Source organism: Camelus bactrianus, chromosome 27 (assembly GCF_048773025.1).
Source record: "Camelus bactrianus isolate YW-2024 breed Bactrian camel chromosome 27, ASM4877302v1, whole genome shotgun sequence".
NCBI lineage: Eukaryota > Metazoa > Chordata > Mammalia > Artiodactyla > Camelidae > Camelus > Camelus bactrianus.
Window position 1 is genome coordinate 14,676,580 of NC_133565.1, and position 18,688 is coordinate 14,695,267.

General features: G+C 40.7%; 1 protein-coding gene across 6 annotated transcripts in view; it reads right to left on the bottom strand.

Moving 5' to 3' along the window:
- Positions 1-18,688, bottom strand: part of TJP1 (tight junction protein 1) — a 212,428-nt gene that overhangs the window by 56,113 nt on the left and 137,627 nt on the right. For all 6 annotated transcript variants that reach the window (XM_074354106.1, XM_074354105.1, XM_074354109.1 and 3 more), the window contains one exon: positions 15,932-15,988. In XM_074354106.1, coding sequence (XP_074210207.1) covers positions 15,932-15,988 — 57 coding nt within the window. The remainder of the gene's footprint in view (positions 1-15,931; positions 15,989-18,688) is intronic.

Below are 18,688 nucleotides of genomic sequence, written 5' to 3' on the forward strand. Positions count from 1 at the left end.
ATCGCTAGAAGCGGAACTAAACTTTCAAAAATAAAGAAAATAAACAATTAGAAAATAAGTATCAGCACAGAATTAGAAAACATAAGACTACAGAACAAATTCAAATCAATTAAAAACCCAGAGGAAACATAATTTCCTACAGAGCTTCAGGTTATTCTACAGGAACAGAAGGGCTCTTAATAGCCTGTGATTGGGCCGTGACTGTTAGGGCGGCGGGGGGCCACTGCCTCGACCTGGGCTCTGATGCCAGCTCTGCCCACCACTGCTTCTCTACCTTCCCTGCAAACATCAACACACTGAAGAGGGGAAAGTCTGCCCTAAGCATAAAAAGGTTCCAGAGACCTCTCAGGGTCCTCAGCCCATACTCTGAAAACAGTGATATTAGGAACCACTAAAAGAGTGAGGAAAAAGAGCCAGAAACCCAATGAAACAGACAATTTACGAAAGATATGGGGTGTGAAAACTCTTAATTGGAGACACGCAAATTAAAACCACAGAGAGAATGGTAAAAATTAAACTGTAACAGCACATTCTGTCACGAAGCTGTAGAAAAGCAGGCATCCCTGCTACCAGGCGTGCAAACCACTGTGACCCTCTCGGAGAGGAACCTGGTCCCATTTAACAAAAGGACAAAGAAAGCTCTTACCTTTTGTCAGAGCAACCGGTTTCTAGGAATGTACCCTGAAGATCACATGCACATCTCCAACAAGAAGAAGACACACATGCACACAGTTATTCACTGAGGCTGTTTGTAATCGCAAATACTAGAAGAAACACTAAATGCCCAAAGGCTACCTCCAGGGCAGTTTGGGGAGAGTGTGAGTGTGTGTGTGTGTGTGTGTGCGCGCGCGCGTGCTTTTTTCCCTCCTTAGAAGAGGCTGGAACAGATGTTTTACTCTATATACTTTTATACTGTGCATTTGTTTCTTGCTTGGTAATTCTTTTATTTAAAAATTTAAGATATAACACAAAAATATTAAAGAAATGCTGAAAACATCAGAAGCTTTCAACAAAGAAAGCAGAGATGAATAGATACTTTCTTAAGATTTGCTTGAGAACAAGCAGGGTACAGTCCTGGCTCAGCATGGCAGGGCCCCAAAGCCAGAGGCTCACATCGCTACCTGCAGTCTGGCCCCTCGAGAGGTGCAGTCCCTGGGCCGCGCTACAGCTCATCAATGACCACCCGGCAAGTCTGTGATGCCCAGCGCTGGCTACAGAGGAGAATCCTTCAGGATCAGTTTCAAAAGTGCCTGATGGTTTCTGAACCCCCACCCCATACCAATTAACTAAAAATGGAGGAAGGGAGACGGCAGGCATTTAAAAAAAGATCTCCCAAGTGAATCTAACGGGTAGCCAGGGCTGAGAAGCTCGGCCTTAAAGCTTGGTGAACATCAGACCTGGTGATCGTCAAAAAAAAAACTGTAACAGCTTCGACTATCCCACACTTCCCCCTCCCTCCTGGGGACGGTTTCCTTCTGAAATCTCTTCTCTGAGACCTTCACCACTGCCTTACTGGGCCTATTCCATAGACTTCTTCCCTCCTCTGTGCTATAATGTACCCTCCATCCTGTTCGAAGGATTACAATTCTATAACAACCCTGATCCTGTCACTCCATTGCCCTCAGTGTACAATACCCTGAACAGTACCAGCTCGACTCCCGGCACCCCAGTGTTGGCTCCAAACACATTTACCCACTGATCCCCACTGCCGCGTGCCATGCACTGTCAAATTCTAAGCTTTTACACCGCTCCCTTGCCTAGGATTCCTCTAGTACCTCCTAAGTCTTGCAAGCAGCAGCTCACCCTTCAACACCCAGGTTCAGGGTCATCTCAATCATAACACCATCCTCACTTTCCACAGGTAGAAGTGGCCCAACCTGTGTGCTCCCAGAGCACAGACACACCCTCCTGCCCCTTATCACCGGCAGTGTAGGTAGCCCGGGCACCTCAGCCCCTCCTGGGAGGGATTTACACATTTTCCTGCACACTCCAGCCAAGTATCACCCTGCAAGGGCCAAACATGAGTGCTTCATCAACGTTGGTGCACTCAAACAAGTATTCCCCTTTAGAGCTGTCTGTTTAAAATTCAGTACTAATTGGAGCACTAGAAACTCATCAGCAGCCGCAGCAGTAGCAGGGACTTGGAATCTTCCTGAATCTCCAACTGAAAACAAGCAGATACAACAAACCAAAGACCCACTGACATTTACAACCAAACCAGGTTAACAGTGTATCCCCTCAAGGTGCCAAAGTAAGTGGGGAGATGAGCAACACCTATGAGACCTGTGTGTCCCCAGCATCTACACGGCAGGAAAGTCCCCAGGTGCCTGACGCACCTAAGACCTGAAGAACCCCCTGAACAGCTGAGAGGTGTCCATTGGGAAGAATGGCGGGACAGCCTGAGAGGAGCTGCTGAAACCGGGAGGGAGCCGCCTTTCCAGCGGCAGGTGAGAAAGGAGCCTGCAGTCGAGCCTGCACATTGGCAGGGCCCCACCCCACGGGCAGTGATCGGACTTGAGTAGAGCAGAAACAGCCAAGGAAAGGGCAGGGCCAGATAACAGGGGATGAAGGGCACGAAGTGGGGAAATGTCAGAAAGCAGCAGCTGTGTTTTTAGCAATGCACACACAAGGAAACTAAGCGAATTTCTAAAAGCTAAACAAAAAAATAAAGAAAAAGAAAAAAAATTTCACATAAAAAAATGAGCAAAAAAAAAAAAAGGTAATATGATTAAATCCCTTGCAAAATTACTGTAGAAGACAAGGAGCAGGAGACTATCCCTACAGAAAACGCAAGCATGCCACAGAGAGCTCGCAACCAGCAACGTCAAGGATCAACACTGTCACCACCATGGGACAAGTGAGAAGGCATTAAGAAAATACACAAGACAAGAAAGAATATACGTAAGAATTTTAAACATTCAGAAATGAGGCTGACAGAATTCAAGAGCTAATTAAAAATTGTAAAAAGCCACTTTAGATAGGAGCACAAGACCAAGTAAACATAATACCATGAAAGAAACAGAAAGTAAAAAGGAGAAATCTTTTTACAAACAAAAAAGAAATGACACAGAAGACTTTTTTAAAAAGAATAGGAGGGAAAATTACAAATATTGAAGACAGGCAGGAGAGATACAACACTTGGATAATGGGAGTTCCTCAAAACCTCAATGAAAATAAGGGAAGAAAAAAATAGTAAAACTAAAACGAAATAAAAAAAGAAATTTTGTGATATATCCTGATATATATACATATATATTTCATTGAAACCATAAACTCAAAGGGCACAAATCACTGTAGGTATCTGAGAACATCAATTCAGAGGAACTAAATATATTCAAATAAAATGACTAGATTTCAAGGAAGAATTTGGAATCTAGACAAAAAGAACTAGAACTTAATTAATACAGTTAAGATACTCAAGGGGAACAATGACCCAAGCAAGGGTTTTACATCCAGTAAAACTGATGCTCGAGTATAAAAGGGCACAGGAAAACCGGTAAATAGGCAAAAACAACGTAGGGAGTATTGGTTTTCATGATCCCCTCCTAGGGACTCTGACAGAGAGTAATTTTCCGACCATCAGAATGACAGGAGACATGTGGAAGGACTAGGCATCAGTGTTAAATACACACCTACTTATAATATTAAGGCTGAATGAGGATCACAGGCTGACAGGGTTCAGTTATACAACAGCTATATGATCCAGATACAGTGAAACCATTTTTTCAAATGGGGAGAGGAATAGGGGGAACATGTGTTAACAGTTTTTAAATATTGTTTCCAGTAATCAAAATTAACAGGAGTAGAATTAATGCTCCAAGGCAATTGTATGCTCTGTACTGGATTTACAAATTTCCAGAGGGACTTTCAAAAGAATGGAAAACAATTAATTTTTCTCATATATTTTTACCATAATAAATTTTAGGTGTCAAAACATAGTTGATTTGTATATGTTTACATGAGAAAAATGTCCAAGATAATGTTTTTTATTACAGTGTGGGGGAAGTGGTTAAGGCCCTATAATAGGCTCTCATTATTTGTACATGTGCACACACACATGGTTACAGCTTCTGGACGGAAGAAGGAGCATCAAAGAACTTTATTTTCATCATACTTCAGCCTTTCGAGACCACAGGCAGCCAGGAGCAACAGAAACACGTATTTTCCCCTTTGCCTGGCAGTGAGACTGAATCTATGACAAGCAAGAGGCCTGGGATCTGTTCCCTCCCTGGCTCTGCTGGACCCTGGCCCTGCCCAGCCCATGACCGTGACTGCTTCTGCACAGAGGGGCTGCAGCAGGGGCCACACGGCCACCACGCTGAACCCATCTACTACCTGACCTCCTATGGCAGAGCTCTGCTCACTCATCTGTTAAAGCATTTCCTGGTTCCTAAAAAGAAAAAACAAAAAAAATCCTGAAAGTTGATTCAGTTGAAGAAATCTAACTGCATAATGTGGATACATCTCTCCTCCAAAGATTCTTTTCAATTTCCTTCAAATATGCCCCGTTCTCTACCTAAAGATCCCCCTGTGACGGTCTTATTTTTTCTCCTGTTTTCTATTCCAGATTTCTACATTCAGCTCACTGAAGTCGAGTGTTTCTCACCAATTAGAGTTTTGCTCCTCTCCCTTGATAAGGATTCTCCCCGTCAGCTCTCCACCTCTATGGTACCTGTTCTAGTCATGCGTCTCCAGTGAACACTGGGATCCCAGCGTTTTAAGACCAAATGGGCCCTTGGCCACCATCTGCTTCAATTTCCTTTTCATGCGTTACGTCAGAAGGCTGGAGTCCCAAGTTGTCACTCCGCTCGCTGCCTGCCTGTAGGGCTTCTGTGGATCTGGTTTCTCTCATTTGAGTAAGAGACTAGGATTTTATCAACTCTGACATATTTCTATGAGGTCCCAAGAGATCTGAAAGGCCTGCCTAAAATTAGTTACAGTGGTAAGCCCAAACTAGTTTAGGAGTCACAGGTTTTTCACCTCACCTTGGTAGCGCTCAAAATGTTGCTTAAATGTCTATGACTGTTAGATTGGTTCTTTTTTTTACCTCTGTGTCCTTAAATAGTCCCCTGGCTACTCAAAGTGTGTGTGTGTGTGTGTGTGTGTGTGTGTGTGTGTGTCTGTCTGTCTGTCTGTCTGTCTGTCTGTCTGTCTCCCTACTGATTCCTTCATGGTGATGCTCACTCTTACGGCTCTGATTCCCAAATTACAGGTTTCATTTCTAATTCCTATTCCACTTTCCTATTTCCAGCTTCTTCCAGGCACTTCCAATTGCCCTTCTCCAAAACTGTCATTTTCTCCACAAAACTGACCTCATCACCAATGTTTTTTTCAGCTTAAAAAAAATAGACGCCAGAATTTTGGCTCCTTCCTTACCAACGTTACTATGTTTTATTTTATTCTTTTTATTGTATGTATATGTAGTTTACGGGATAGAATTACCTAAGTTCTGAATTTCAGATATTAGATTTCATACCTATTTCTTATGTTTAAAATTAAATTTTACATACATATAAAAAGAGCATTACATGCTGAATCCAAAGGCTTGTGTTCAAGATCCACCTCTCTGGGACATTTCACCAGAACTTTCTGAGACTCAGTTTACTCCATGTGATTAATATCACCTATTTCACAGAGGATTAAATAAAATGAAGGCTGTGAAACATTCACAATGCACTCTATAAATGTAAACACTGGCCTTCCACCAGATAAAACAAGGCTAGCTTAGTTTCCTTGCATACCTCAGTGTTCAGTGCTCACTTTGGACTTATCGTATACTAGCTTAGAGCTACTCTACAGATATGCAGGGTTCCCCTCCTCACCCCTTTCCAGAGAACAGCTTTACTGACATATAATTTACCTAACACTAAATTCCCTCTTTAAAATGTACAATTCAGTATTTTCCTATATTTAGAGCTGTGCAACCATCAACACAACTAATTTTATACCATCTTTATCACTCTAAAGAGAAACTCCCTACCCTCCACCCATCACCCCTGTATTCCTTCAGTCCTAAAATCCACTAGCCTACTTTCTGTCCATTCACCTGTTCTGGCCATTTCACATAAATGCAATCATACAACATGGCCCTCTGTGACTGGCTTCTCTGAGTGAGTGTCATGGTTTGAGGTTCACCCGTGTCATGGCACGTGTCAGTACTGCACTTCTGTTTACTGCTAAATAATACTCCAGTGCATGGATAACCACATTTTGCTCACTCATTAGTCATCAGTGCATGGGCGTTGGGTTATCTGCACTTTCAGGCTACTGAGAATCATGCCATGAACAGTCATGTGTAAGTTATGATGTGGATATCTGTCTCCACATCTCTTGGATAGATACCTAAGCGTGGAACTGCTGGGTCGCATGGAAATTCCATGTTTAACTTCTGAGAATACTCTTACTCAGTTTACCACAGTGGTTGCACCATTTTACATGAGCACCTGCCAACATCCACATCCTCATCAACACTTGTTATTGTCTGTTTCTGTGGTTACAGCCATTCCAGACGGTGTGACAGGGGATCTCACTGTCACTTTTGACAACATTTGTCTCATGGCCAATGATACTGACCATCTTTTCACGTTTACTGGATAGTTCTCCGTCTTCTTTGCAGAAATGTCTATTCAAACCTTCTGTCCATTTAAAAAATGGAATTATTTGTCTTTTTACTATTGAATTATAGATTTCTATATTCTGGATACAAGTTCCTTATCAGATAGGTAATTTGCAAATATTTTCTCCCATTGTGGGTTATCCTTTCTCTTCCTTGTTCAAAGTTTCTTGGTTTCCTTCTGAAACACAAAAGATTCAAATTTTGATGTGGCCCAGTTCTACCTGCTGTCTCTTTTGTTGCTTGTACTTTAATATCATATCTAAGAAACCACTGCCTAACCCGGGTCATAAAGATTTATTCCTGTGTTTTCTTCTAAGAGTTTTACAGTTTTAGTGCTTACATGTAGGCCTATGACCCGTGTGAAGTTGATTTTTGTTCCTGGTGTGAGGTAGGAGTCATCACTCTCCATGTGGTTAACCAGTGGTCCAGCACCATCGGTCGCTCACTGCACTGTCTTGGCCCCCTGGTCCCAAGTTACTTCTTACCCAGTCACTTCCTACTTGAAACACATGGCTGCTCATCCTTAGGTTATCTCTTAACTAGATTCTTTGCTTTCAACACACTTCCACCTTTAACGTTTTTTTTTTTAAGTTTTAGGTATACAATGTATACAATACTGTTTTTTAAACTTTTTAAAAGTATAGCTGATTTACATATAATCAACATAGTGATACAAATTTGTATAGATTATACTCCATTTAAAGTTATTATAAAATATTGGATATATTTCCCTGTCCTGTACAATACATCCTTGTAGCTTATTTATTTTATAAATAGTAGTTTGTACTTCTTAATCCCCTACTCCTTTGCTGTCCCTGCCCCCCGCAGTAACCACCAGTTTGCTCTCTATATCTGAGTCTGTTTTTTTCTTGTTATATTCATTAGTTTTCATTTTTAGATTCCACATACAAGTGGTAACATACAGTATCTGTCTTTCTTCACCTGACTTATCTCAATAAGCATCCTCTAGGTCCATCCATGCTGTTGCAAATGACAATTTCACTCATTTTCTGAGTAGTACTCCACTGTATATAATGTATATACTGCATCTTCTTTGTCTGTCCATCCACTGATGGACACTCAGGTTGCTTCATATCTTAGCTATTGTAAATAATGCTGCCGTGAACACTGGTATGTATCTTTATGAATTACTATTTTTGTTTCCTTTGAATATATACTTAGAAATGGATTTGCTGGACCATATGGTAGTTCTATTTTCAGTTTTTTGAGGAACCTCTGTATTGTTTTCGACAGTGTTGCACCAATTTATATTCCCACCAACACTGTAGGAGGGTTCTCTTTACTCCACATCCTTACCAATACTTGTTATTCGCAGACCTCTTGATGACAGACATCCTGAGGAGTTCCAAGTATCCTGGGCTGATGTAAGCCCACTGGTGAGTGGGGAAGGTGCCCAGGGGATCTCAGGGCTGACTGCCCACCACTGAGTGAAGCCAGGTCCCAGGGTCTCCGCCTGCAGGGCCCAGGTGTCCCAGAGCTGATGTGGAACCACTGGTGAGTGGAGCCAAGGCCCAGAGGGTCCTAGGGCTGGTGCCTGCCCGTCAGTGTGCGAGGCTGGCTGCAGCTCACAAGTGGGTGCAGCCGGGTCCTGGGGTTTCTGGCTGCAGGGCCCTGGGGATCCTGGTGCTAATGAGCCAGAGGGAGGATTCCAAATGGCACTTGCTGGCACCAGTGTCCACATGGTAGAATGAGCTCCCCAAAATGGATACCACCACCATCTGCATCCCCAGGGTGAGCTGTGGTTGCTGCTGGCCTCTCCAGAGACTCCCCAAGATCAGATAGGCGGTCTGACCCAGGCCCCTTTCAAATTACCGCTTCTGCCGTGGGTCCAGGAGAAGGTGAGATTTCGTGTGCGCCCTCTGAGAGTGAGGTCTGTATTTCCCACAGCCCTCTAGGTCTCCAGAAAGTAAGCCCCATTCGTCTTCAAAGCCAAACATTCTGGGGACTTGTCTTCCTGGTGCAGGAGCCGACAGGGGAGACTGATGTGGGCTCAGACCCCGCACTCCTTGGGGGGACCGCTGTGACCGTAGCTGCCCTCCCTTCTGTGGGCCGCCCGCCTGCCCTCCTGTGGTTCCTTCTTTGTCTCTTCAGTTCTGGAAGATCCTTTCTGCTTCTGGTCTTGCTCATCCTAGCTGCTCTGTAAACAGCTGTAGTTCTGGTGCCTCGGAGAGGAGGAGAGCCCAGGGCTTACAAACTACTTGGCCATCTTGGCCAACCCTCTCTCAAACGTCCCTCAACCTTTTAATTCTTTAGTATACAAATACTCGTTTAACCTTTCACATGATTCTTTTTCAGGAAATAAAAAAGTGGAACTGTCCAATTCATTCCTGAGCACTTACTCATTTCTCAAAGAACTATAAAAAAAAGTGCATTTTCTAAGGGAGAACATCTGAAACTAAAGAAAATTGTGCGTATGTCAGGTGGACGGGGTGAACTCAGGATCACCTTGGATGTAACCACCATCTCAAGCTACAGACCTGCATTTGCCAATACCAGCGCCACTATATGCAGGACTGCTGAGCACTTAAAATGTGGCCAGTCTTACCTGAAATGTGCTGAAATTGCAAGCTGTCAGTATGGAAAAAACCAAAGTACAGCATATCGATTTTTAAATATTAATTACATGTTAAAAACAGTATTTTAGATACACTAAGTTAAATAAGGTCCATGGTAAAATTAATTTCACCCATACTTTACATTTTTTAACGTGAAGAGTAGAAAAATTTTAATTACATATGCGGTTTGCATCACACTGCTACTGGACAATGCTGCTACAGATCTCCTAAGAGTGACTCTAGTGAATAGACTGACCTCCTATGAAATTAAGTTTTATTGGGCATAACTAAGTGCCAAGCATTAAAGGGACAAAAAACCGGTTATATCCTACCCTTAAGAAAGCTACAATGCAATAGGAGATGGGTAGACAACTACTTGAGGTATACATTCACCAGCCGCTGAGGACCAGTGGGGGAGATAAACTCCGCCAGCTAAGGAGCTCCACCTGCTTCTTTTCGGATAAAATCCCCAGGGCTTGGTACACAGTGGGGCACCAGGAAATGACTGAGCTTTGAAGAAGGAACAGGATGTCAATGGTTTCCAGTATGCTAAGATGAAGAAACTTTCCTCTGAGGACGCAAACAGAAGGATGGGGCACTACAGAGGCATAGCATATATTATTCTGGACAGTAAACAGCATAAAGTGCTGGAGTTCTAAATCACAGGATTTTTATTCTTTTACCTTCACCTTTCACGTAACTGACCATCAGATGTCAAGGAATATGAATTTGCCCTTAATTGGCCATACACAATATCTGTAACTCCAGGTTACCGCCAAAAGAACACAGCCTCAAATTATCTCCACTTAATACTACTCCCGAAGCTCACTTGGCTGAATTCAAGGAGAATGACTTTCTCGTTCCTCTGTCAATGTTTCTTAAAAATGTAATGCCAGAGGCCATGGCCCTCTGTTTCAAAAAACGCATTTTTAAAAATGCATATTAAGAGGAAAAAGAAAGAAAAAAATGTGTATCAGGGTCCTATCCCAGACTAAATGACTGAGCATCTCTGGTGGTCAAGGAAGACCCAGTGGGCTTCTCTGTGCAGTACGCCTGGCGCTAAGCCATGCCTGCAGGCCAAATCTAGCTGGCTGCCCATTTTTCTAAATCAAGTTTCACTGGGACAGACACACCCATTTGCTTATCTACTCTCTATGGCTGTTTCTGCAATACAACTGCAGACCTGAGTAGCTGTGACCTGCAAGGCCTAAAACATTTATTTATTATTTGGCTCTTTACAGCCAAAGTTTGCTCACAATGTTCTAGATACTCTAAATTTTATTCTGCATCAACTCAGAATACCAAAGGAAAGATATGTGAAAGTATAACTCTGCAGCCCCAGAGGATGAAGTCAACTGAATTATGCTTTGGCAGGAGTCTCTGGGCTTGCAGTGACAGGTCTATTTTTAGAAACCTTCAAAACCAATTCCTGGAGGGATGGTTGTTGAGGACGTCCATTCTGTCACTGTCTCTCTTTGATGAGGCCCAGAGGCAACACAGCTCTGTGTTCCCAGCACAACAGTGACCAGGTTTAAACACCAAAGAACTATGAATTACACACTCATTTTGTCTCTGCGTATTTTTTGATGACACTTGACTGGGTTTGTCCTCCCCTCGGGGCAAAAGAAAGCTGCAACACAAGAAGAGCCCACAGCCTGGAGCTTACACTCATCTTCCAGACAGCAGTTCTCAGACTGCCCGCGTATCACAACCACAGCTGTGATGAGCCAGTATGACAGGTTTAACACATTCGGAAAATCAGATTCTGTTTTCTTTTCTCAAAATTCAGGATCTCCCCCTACTTTGTCTAAGCTAATGAGATACGGATCTGCAGTAAATAACTGAGCATTTTCCCACAACTGACAACACCACGAAGAGCAGCAGAAAGAGATACATACTTTAGCTAACTGAAGTGTCATATTTTATTTTGCTTATTTAAAAACTAAAAAGGTATTAGGAAAAAACAAATGTAATGTGATATGGTCAAATTACACCCATGGTCTAAAATGATCCAGCTTACACCTTAAGAAATTATAAAAAGAAGATCAATTTAAACCCAATGTAAGCAGAAAAAAATTTAACATTAAAGTAAGAGCAGAGATCAATGAAATACAAGGCAGAAAATTAAAAATATCAATAAAAATAAAAGGTAGTATTTTGGGGAAAAAAAATCAGTGAATTGTTAAGCCTCTAGCCAGGCTGACCAAGAAAGGAGACACAAATTACCAACATCAGAAATGAAACCCAGACCACCGATCCATACCCTAAAACATTACAGTAAGGGAATGTATGGACAATTTTATGTCTACAAATTTGACAATTTAGATAAAAGGGACAAATACTTTGAAAGATACAAAATACCAAAGCTACCCAAAAAAGTTCCCAAAAGCTAACAAATACATAATGTGAATAGTCACATAAAATTAAAGAAAATGAATTTATAGTTAAAAGCCTTCTCACAAAGAAAACTCTCGTACCAGATGGCCAAAATAGTGAATTCTACCGAATATTTAAGGGAGAAATAACTTCAGCTGTGCATTAACTCTACCAGAGAGCACCACAAGAAGGAATACTTCCTGCTTGTTTTGAGGCTAGCAGCTTTCCTCACTCCAAAACCAGATAAATACAAGAAAAAGTACTAATCTCTCTCATGAACAAAGAAACAAACACCTTCATGAAAACACTAGCAAATTAACCCAGCAATATATAAAATGAGTAATAGGTCGAATTTATCTTGGGAATAAAAGGCTGCTCAATATTCAAAAAGCACAAAATTGACCATACCAACAGACTAAAAAGAAAACTCATGACAGTCTCAATCAATACTTGCAAAAAAAGCACCGGGCAAAATCCACCATCCATCCATGATTTAAAACAAAACAAAAGAAACAAACAAAAAACCCATCTCTCAGCAAAGTAAGTATAAAAGGGAATTTCCTCAACCTAATAAATGGCAAAACTGAAATACTGGGGAACTTCCTTAACCTCACAAAGTGCATCTACACAAATCCTACTGCCAACATCATACTTACTGGTGAAAAAAAGGCTTTCATCTAAAATTTGGAATAAGGCAAGGATGCCTGCTTACTGTACCTATTCAACATCAACCTGCAAGCCCGAGCATATCATCAGAAAAGAGGAAATAAAACTGCCTCCATTCACAGATGACATGATTGTCAACACCGAAAAATGCCGAAGAATCTACAAAAAAAGTTCCCGGAACTCGTAAGTTTAGAAAAGTAACAAGTTCACTATTAAAAAAAAATAAAATCAGTTGCATTTCTACATACTAATGAACAATCAAAAACTGAAATTTAAAAAATACCATTTATAATGGCTCGGGGAAACATGAAATACACTTAACTAGAAATCTAACAAAATCTGCACAGAAGCTGTATATTTGAAAACTACACAACAGCAATAAAGGAAATGGAGAGAGATATCACATTCATCGTGTGGACTACTCAATACTGTTGTCAATTTTCCCTAAGTTGATCTGTAGATTCAATGCAATCCCAATGAAAATCCTAACAGATTTTTTTCTTTGATAAACTTATTCTAAAATTCATATAGAAAGGCAAAAGAACTGGCCAAAACAATTAAAAATAATAATAAATTTAGAGGACTCACACTACTTGATTTTCACATTTAATATAAAGCTACAATAATCAAAGCAGAAGGACAGACACACAGATCAATAAAACAGACAAGGGAAAGACCCACACATATACGGTCACTGATTTTTGAAAAAGTAGAAAGCAACTAAATGAAGAAAGGATAACCTTTTCAAAAAATTGGACAGCCGTATTAAAAAAAAAATCCCTGCCTTTACCTCTTAATACAAACAAAGTGTAATCTAAACAAACAAACAGACAAAAACTTCCAGAAGAAAACAACAGGAAAAATATTTGGGACCTTGGGTTTGGCAAAGACTTCTTAGATACAAAACCAAAAGCAAAACCAATAAAAGCAAAAAGTAACAAACTGGACGCTATCAAAACTTAAAACGTATGCTCTATAAAAGATACTGTTAAGAGAAGGAAAAAGGCAAGCCACAGATTGAGAAAAAACATTTATTTGCAAAATAATAACCTGATAAAGAACTTTTATCCAGAAGATATTAAAAGCTCTTAAAACTCAAGAAGTGACAACTTCTGTGCCCCAAGGGACACAATCAACAGAGAGCAAAGGTCACCCAAGGAATGGTAAAAAACATTTACAAGTCATATCTCTGATAAGGGGTTAATTACCAGAAAATAAAAACTCCTACAACTCAACAAATAAAAACCAAATAACCCAACTGAAAAATGGACAAGGGAACTGTGAACAGACGGTAAACTTAATATTGTGTATATGTTACCACAGTTTAAAAAAAAGTATAAAAATTAATAAACAGAAACTTCAATTAAAATAGAGCTGGGAGGCCAGAAAGGAGAGCCTCCCAAGCACTGTGCTATTAGCAGAGCCCAGGGGAAGACAGATCTCCTCTCCTTGCCTGGCAAGAGCTCAGCCAGTGAGACACTGCCAAACTCAGCCAATGAAAACCCACTACACTCCGAATTCTCAATTCTGCCAATGGACTCTTTGTTTACTGCACTCCTCCAACTTCCTGTTCCCCTCTACAAAAGAGTCCTCCTCTCCATTTCTGCTGGGGTCTTGCACTATGTCTCCCCGGGGATGCAGACCCTAAATTGCAATTCTTTGCTGATCCCAAGTAAAACTATTTTGCTGGAGAAATAACTGGCAGTCTACTTGTTTAAGGTCAATGTAAGAAAACAAACAACCCAATTAAAAACGGGAAAAAGATGTGAACACATTTTACCATGGAAGATACATGGATGACAACTAAGCACAGAAACAGATATTCAACATTATTAGTCTTTAGAGAACTACAAATGAAAACCACGATGACGTACCACTACACATCTATTAAAACAGCTAAAATTAAGGAGGGAAAAAACCCAACCCTGGTAATACCAAGAGCTGGTGAGGGTACAAACCACTGGAGCTCTGAGGCATTGCTGATGGGGACGTAAATGTAGTGTGACAGCTTCTTACAAAAGTTAAAACATTCACTTACAGAAAACCCACAGCAATTCCACTCTGAGGTATTTAACCAAGAGAAAAAATTTCTGTTCATACAAAAACCTGTACACTAGAGCAGATTTATTCATAATCACCAAAAACTGGAAACAGCCCCAATGTATCAAGACCAGAGAATAAAAAAGCAGATTATCCTACACTCATACGATGGAATGCTCCTTAGCAGTAAGAGGGAACTAGCTACTGACGCTAGTAGCATGATGGAGAAATCTCACATGCATCAGGCCAAGAAGTCAGCATCAAAAGGCTGCGCATTGTATGAGTTCACCAACATGACATTCTGGAACAGAAAAGACATCAGTGGTCGCCAAGTGCTGGAGGTGAGGGGACAGGGTCACTATAAATGACACAAGGGAAAGGTTCAGGGTGATGGAACTCTTCTCTGTTTTGTTTGTAGCAGTGCTTATATGACTGTTATCTGACTGTAGGTGTTTGTCAGACTCAGGACCATACACTAGGATGAATAGTACTATGTGTAAATTGTATCGATAAAAATAATAAACGTATTAAGCAAATAAATGCAATGTAAAAAAAAATCAAATTAGTCTCTTGCAACCAGCCAATTAAACATTTTTAAGGTACGAAGGTATAAATTTAATTTGATTTAAATATGCTACCTATCAGCACATTTCACACAGGCCATACCTTAGCTCTACAAATTAAAAGTCCAGGTTAGTATTATTTAATGATTCCTTTCACCACTTAGGGAGACACACACAAAAAATCGGCTATATCTTATCTGAAATCACTGGTTTTTAATAATTCATTTATCCATGATCTATTATGTGCAGATTCAAACACTCAGGAGATAATCAGGGCAGGGTTCAGGAACATGATTTTCCCAGTTCCGTTTCCCTACTAATAGATTTAGCTGGGAGAAATAGTTAAGTGTGAAATATTTAAATATCCCCTAATCTTTTCCAGTACCTTCCCTAAGGAGAAGGAAGGGTAGTCAGCAGAGTCAGCTCCCTGCAAAGGGAGGGAAGGGGAGACTGGTGGGAGCAGTACTTGGTGTCAAGCATGATTAGGTGACATTAGCTCCATTTTAACCAAGGCATTAGAAGCATGTTGGCTCACTCGCCCATTTCTAAAGGGAATCACGCAGCACTGGGATTCAAATTCAGGGCGGTCTCCTTTCAGACAAAGCTCTTACTCTCACCACCTTCTTGCTGTTTGCTTTCTGCCCAGCTGCAACTGTTAAAGCAAAGCTTGGGTCCACATGCTTCAAATCAACGAGCACCTTTTAAGATTTTACTGCTCACAAGACTCTGTTCGATTCTAAATCCCAAGCCTACAATACATGTACGTACACTCAGAAAGGCTGAAACAGTTTACAATTTCCACCAATGTACAGTGTCTTTTATCTGATCACTCAAAATTATAAAAATAAATCACTTCATTTCTTCAGTTGTGATTAAAAAGAGCAATATACAAATAACCACCAAAAGGATATGTGAAAAAGTAATCATGTTCACTTTTGACCTTAATAAAGAATTTATTGCAACTCGAACTGTAAACAAAGGGATATAGAAAAGTTCTTCCCCTTTCCTCTGGCTTCCTGACATGTGGCTTTCCTCTATTGTTCCCCAAGCCTCCAGTATCCTGAGTTAAACACACAGCACTCACTCCAACTCACCCTGTGAAGCGTCACCGTGTGCTGTTCCCATATAGCTGTTTCCTCCATCGCTGTGTTCTGGTAAAGGAAAAGAAAAACAAGTAATTACCTTTTAAGACAAGGTCTTTAACAGAGTGAATGAGAACATCCAGCAAACAATTTAGCACACTGCAAGACCAAGATCCATAGTTTTAATACTAGATACTCTGAAAAGGGCTTAATAATTATACAAGGGTTTTGCTTGCTTTTGTTTTTGTTTTAAGAGACAGGAAACTACACACAGGAACTTCCTTTGTTTTTAACTTAATTTGGACAGATGCCACTCTATAGTCATTTCATGCCAGCTGCAATCAGTGTTCAAGCTAATTCTGCAACTTTATAGTTAACATCAGACAGAAAAGAATAGAAGTTGGAATGCTATTTTTTTTTAAGTATCTAACGCTACATAAAAACACTGCAAAGCATTCCTTACGTTGTGCAAAGGAAGGAAAAGTCGAACATCTCTGAACCCAGCAATTAAAAATATCCATGATATAGGAAAACAGGTAAGACCATTTGATAGATTTGGTCAATGGTTGCTTCAGTATCAGGTAAAACGCTACTGCTCCACCTAGTTTCAGTTTTACTGCAGAATTACCTTCTCAAGATTTGTTTATAACACTAAAAAATAAAAAATTTTAAAAAAAGGCTTTCCTAGTATACATCTCATGCACACACGCCCATGCCATACAGAAGAGAAAAACAAACAATTCCAACCCCTGCCCCCAAGAACTGCCTTAAAATTAAAGTGATTCAACTTCCAACAGAGGTGCTACTCAAACGTCAGTGAAGTTCAGGTTCCTCCCCTGTCGAGAACTTCTTACGAAAGAGGGAATCAAATGACTGACTACCCAAGGGGTGAGCACTGAAGAATTCAAAGTATATTTCTTATACATTGGGTTAATTGCTCTTGGAGGCCTAAAGTGATTCAAAATCTCTTTTAATGTTAACCATCTTCTGGAATTGGGGTTCCTAAACATACATATATTTACAGTTTTTAAAAAGATTTTGCAAAAAATAAATTTAAAAAAAGGAGGAGGAGGATATAGCTCAGCGGTACTGTGTGTGCTTAGTATGCACGAGGTCTTGGTTTCAATCCCAGTATCTCTTCTAAAAATAAATAAATGAATAAACCTAATTACCTCCCCCCTCAAAAAAAGGCTTTTGCAGACTTATCCAAAAGCAGGGTGGAAAGGGAGGCAGCTGAGCACGCTGTTGCCAGAACACCACCCGGTACCCACTGTTACACTGTCTAGTCCTGCTACGCGACTGTCACTAGCATCACCAGAACGTGGCCCCACAGTGCTGCCTGGGGCCCATTTCTCCTTTCCCACAGCAACTTTAATCAAACATTAATGCTGCTTTAGAAAACAAGTCCCTAATAAAGAAAGCCCGTTTCCCTAAATTTAAAGCAACAAGATGAACTTCCCTGCCGGATGAATAAGAGAGGGAGAGAAAGGATCTCTCTGTTCTCTCCCGTAGATAAGAACTGTCCACCAGCGTTTTGTTTCAGGCTTTCAGTCAAGCACAGTGAAATCTCCTTTGAATGAGACTTCTGCTGGAAACAAAGCTGTTTTGTTTTGTTTTTTTAACAAAAACTGATCAGGATTTATATATTTTAAAAAAAAACTCCCCCATTAGTGTGACAGTGATGATACGAGTCATTCTGCTAAACATCAGGAGTCCCACTGAAATACACAGGCTAAAAACACCGGTCTGTCCAGTCTTAGCTGAGAACTGCCTGCAGGGCTCTGGGCTCCCCTCCCCGGCCCCGCCTCTGTAGCAAGCAGCACCGTCCAGGGCCCTTTTAATTCCTCTCCTACCAGTGCAAAGTGACCTGATAACCAGCAAGCACCTCGACAGCATGTTCTTTGGTAAGAAAATGTATCATCCACCATATGCTTTTCATGGCCACACAGTTTTCCATTTAGCACAAGAATATTATCAAATGAGGACATTCATTTCACGTGAAGGGAGGAAAAGCAGGTTATGAAACAGCTTACATATTGTTATCCTAATTTTGTTTAGACATGAATGAAAAGAAAGGCTAAAAGGACACACAAAACGTTAACACTGACCATCTTCAAAGTGAAGGGATTACAGGGGATATTTTTCACGAGGCATTTTTTTGGCTTTCCTTTCTCCATTCCCAATCAGAAAAAAATTGTCGAAATATTTTAAAACACATTCATCAAATCCCATTTGAAACTCCAAATATGTATTTTTAACTTTGCTTTTCAGAAAAAAATCAAACAATACCTAAGAAGATTATTTTATGCTTTACTGCTAATTACAAAAATTATTTATTCTATTAGTAAGGGATTTATACATTAAGCTTCTAGAAGAGTATGGTAAGAGAAACTTATTTTATTTACATAAGGGGCAAAATAAAAATAGTAAAACAACTGTTCTCAGAATTTCAATCAAAATTAATGTTTCCTCAGAGAAGTATACACCTCAACCAACAAAACGGCTTCCCCCAAAAAGGGTAATATAATAGCTCACTTCTCTGTTAAAGTGAGACATGGCCTCATTAGCTTGATTCATCAGAATGAGACCACTGTACAAGAAAGCAAGCAACAGAGAAGGAAACATCAAGAAGGGTGGTCAGGGCCCCCCCCCCCGAGCAGCACACGACACCCACGTAACCCACAATGTAGTAAGGTGGTAAGCCCTGCGATCCAGACCACTAAAGGGAAAACACGACAGGAGCCACCCATCTCTCTCCACTCTCATGTC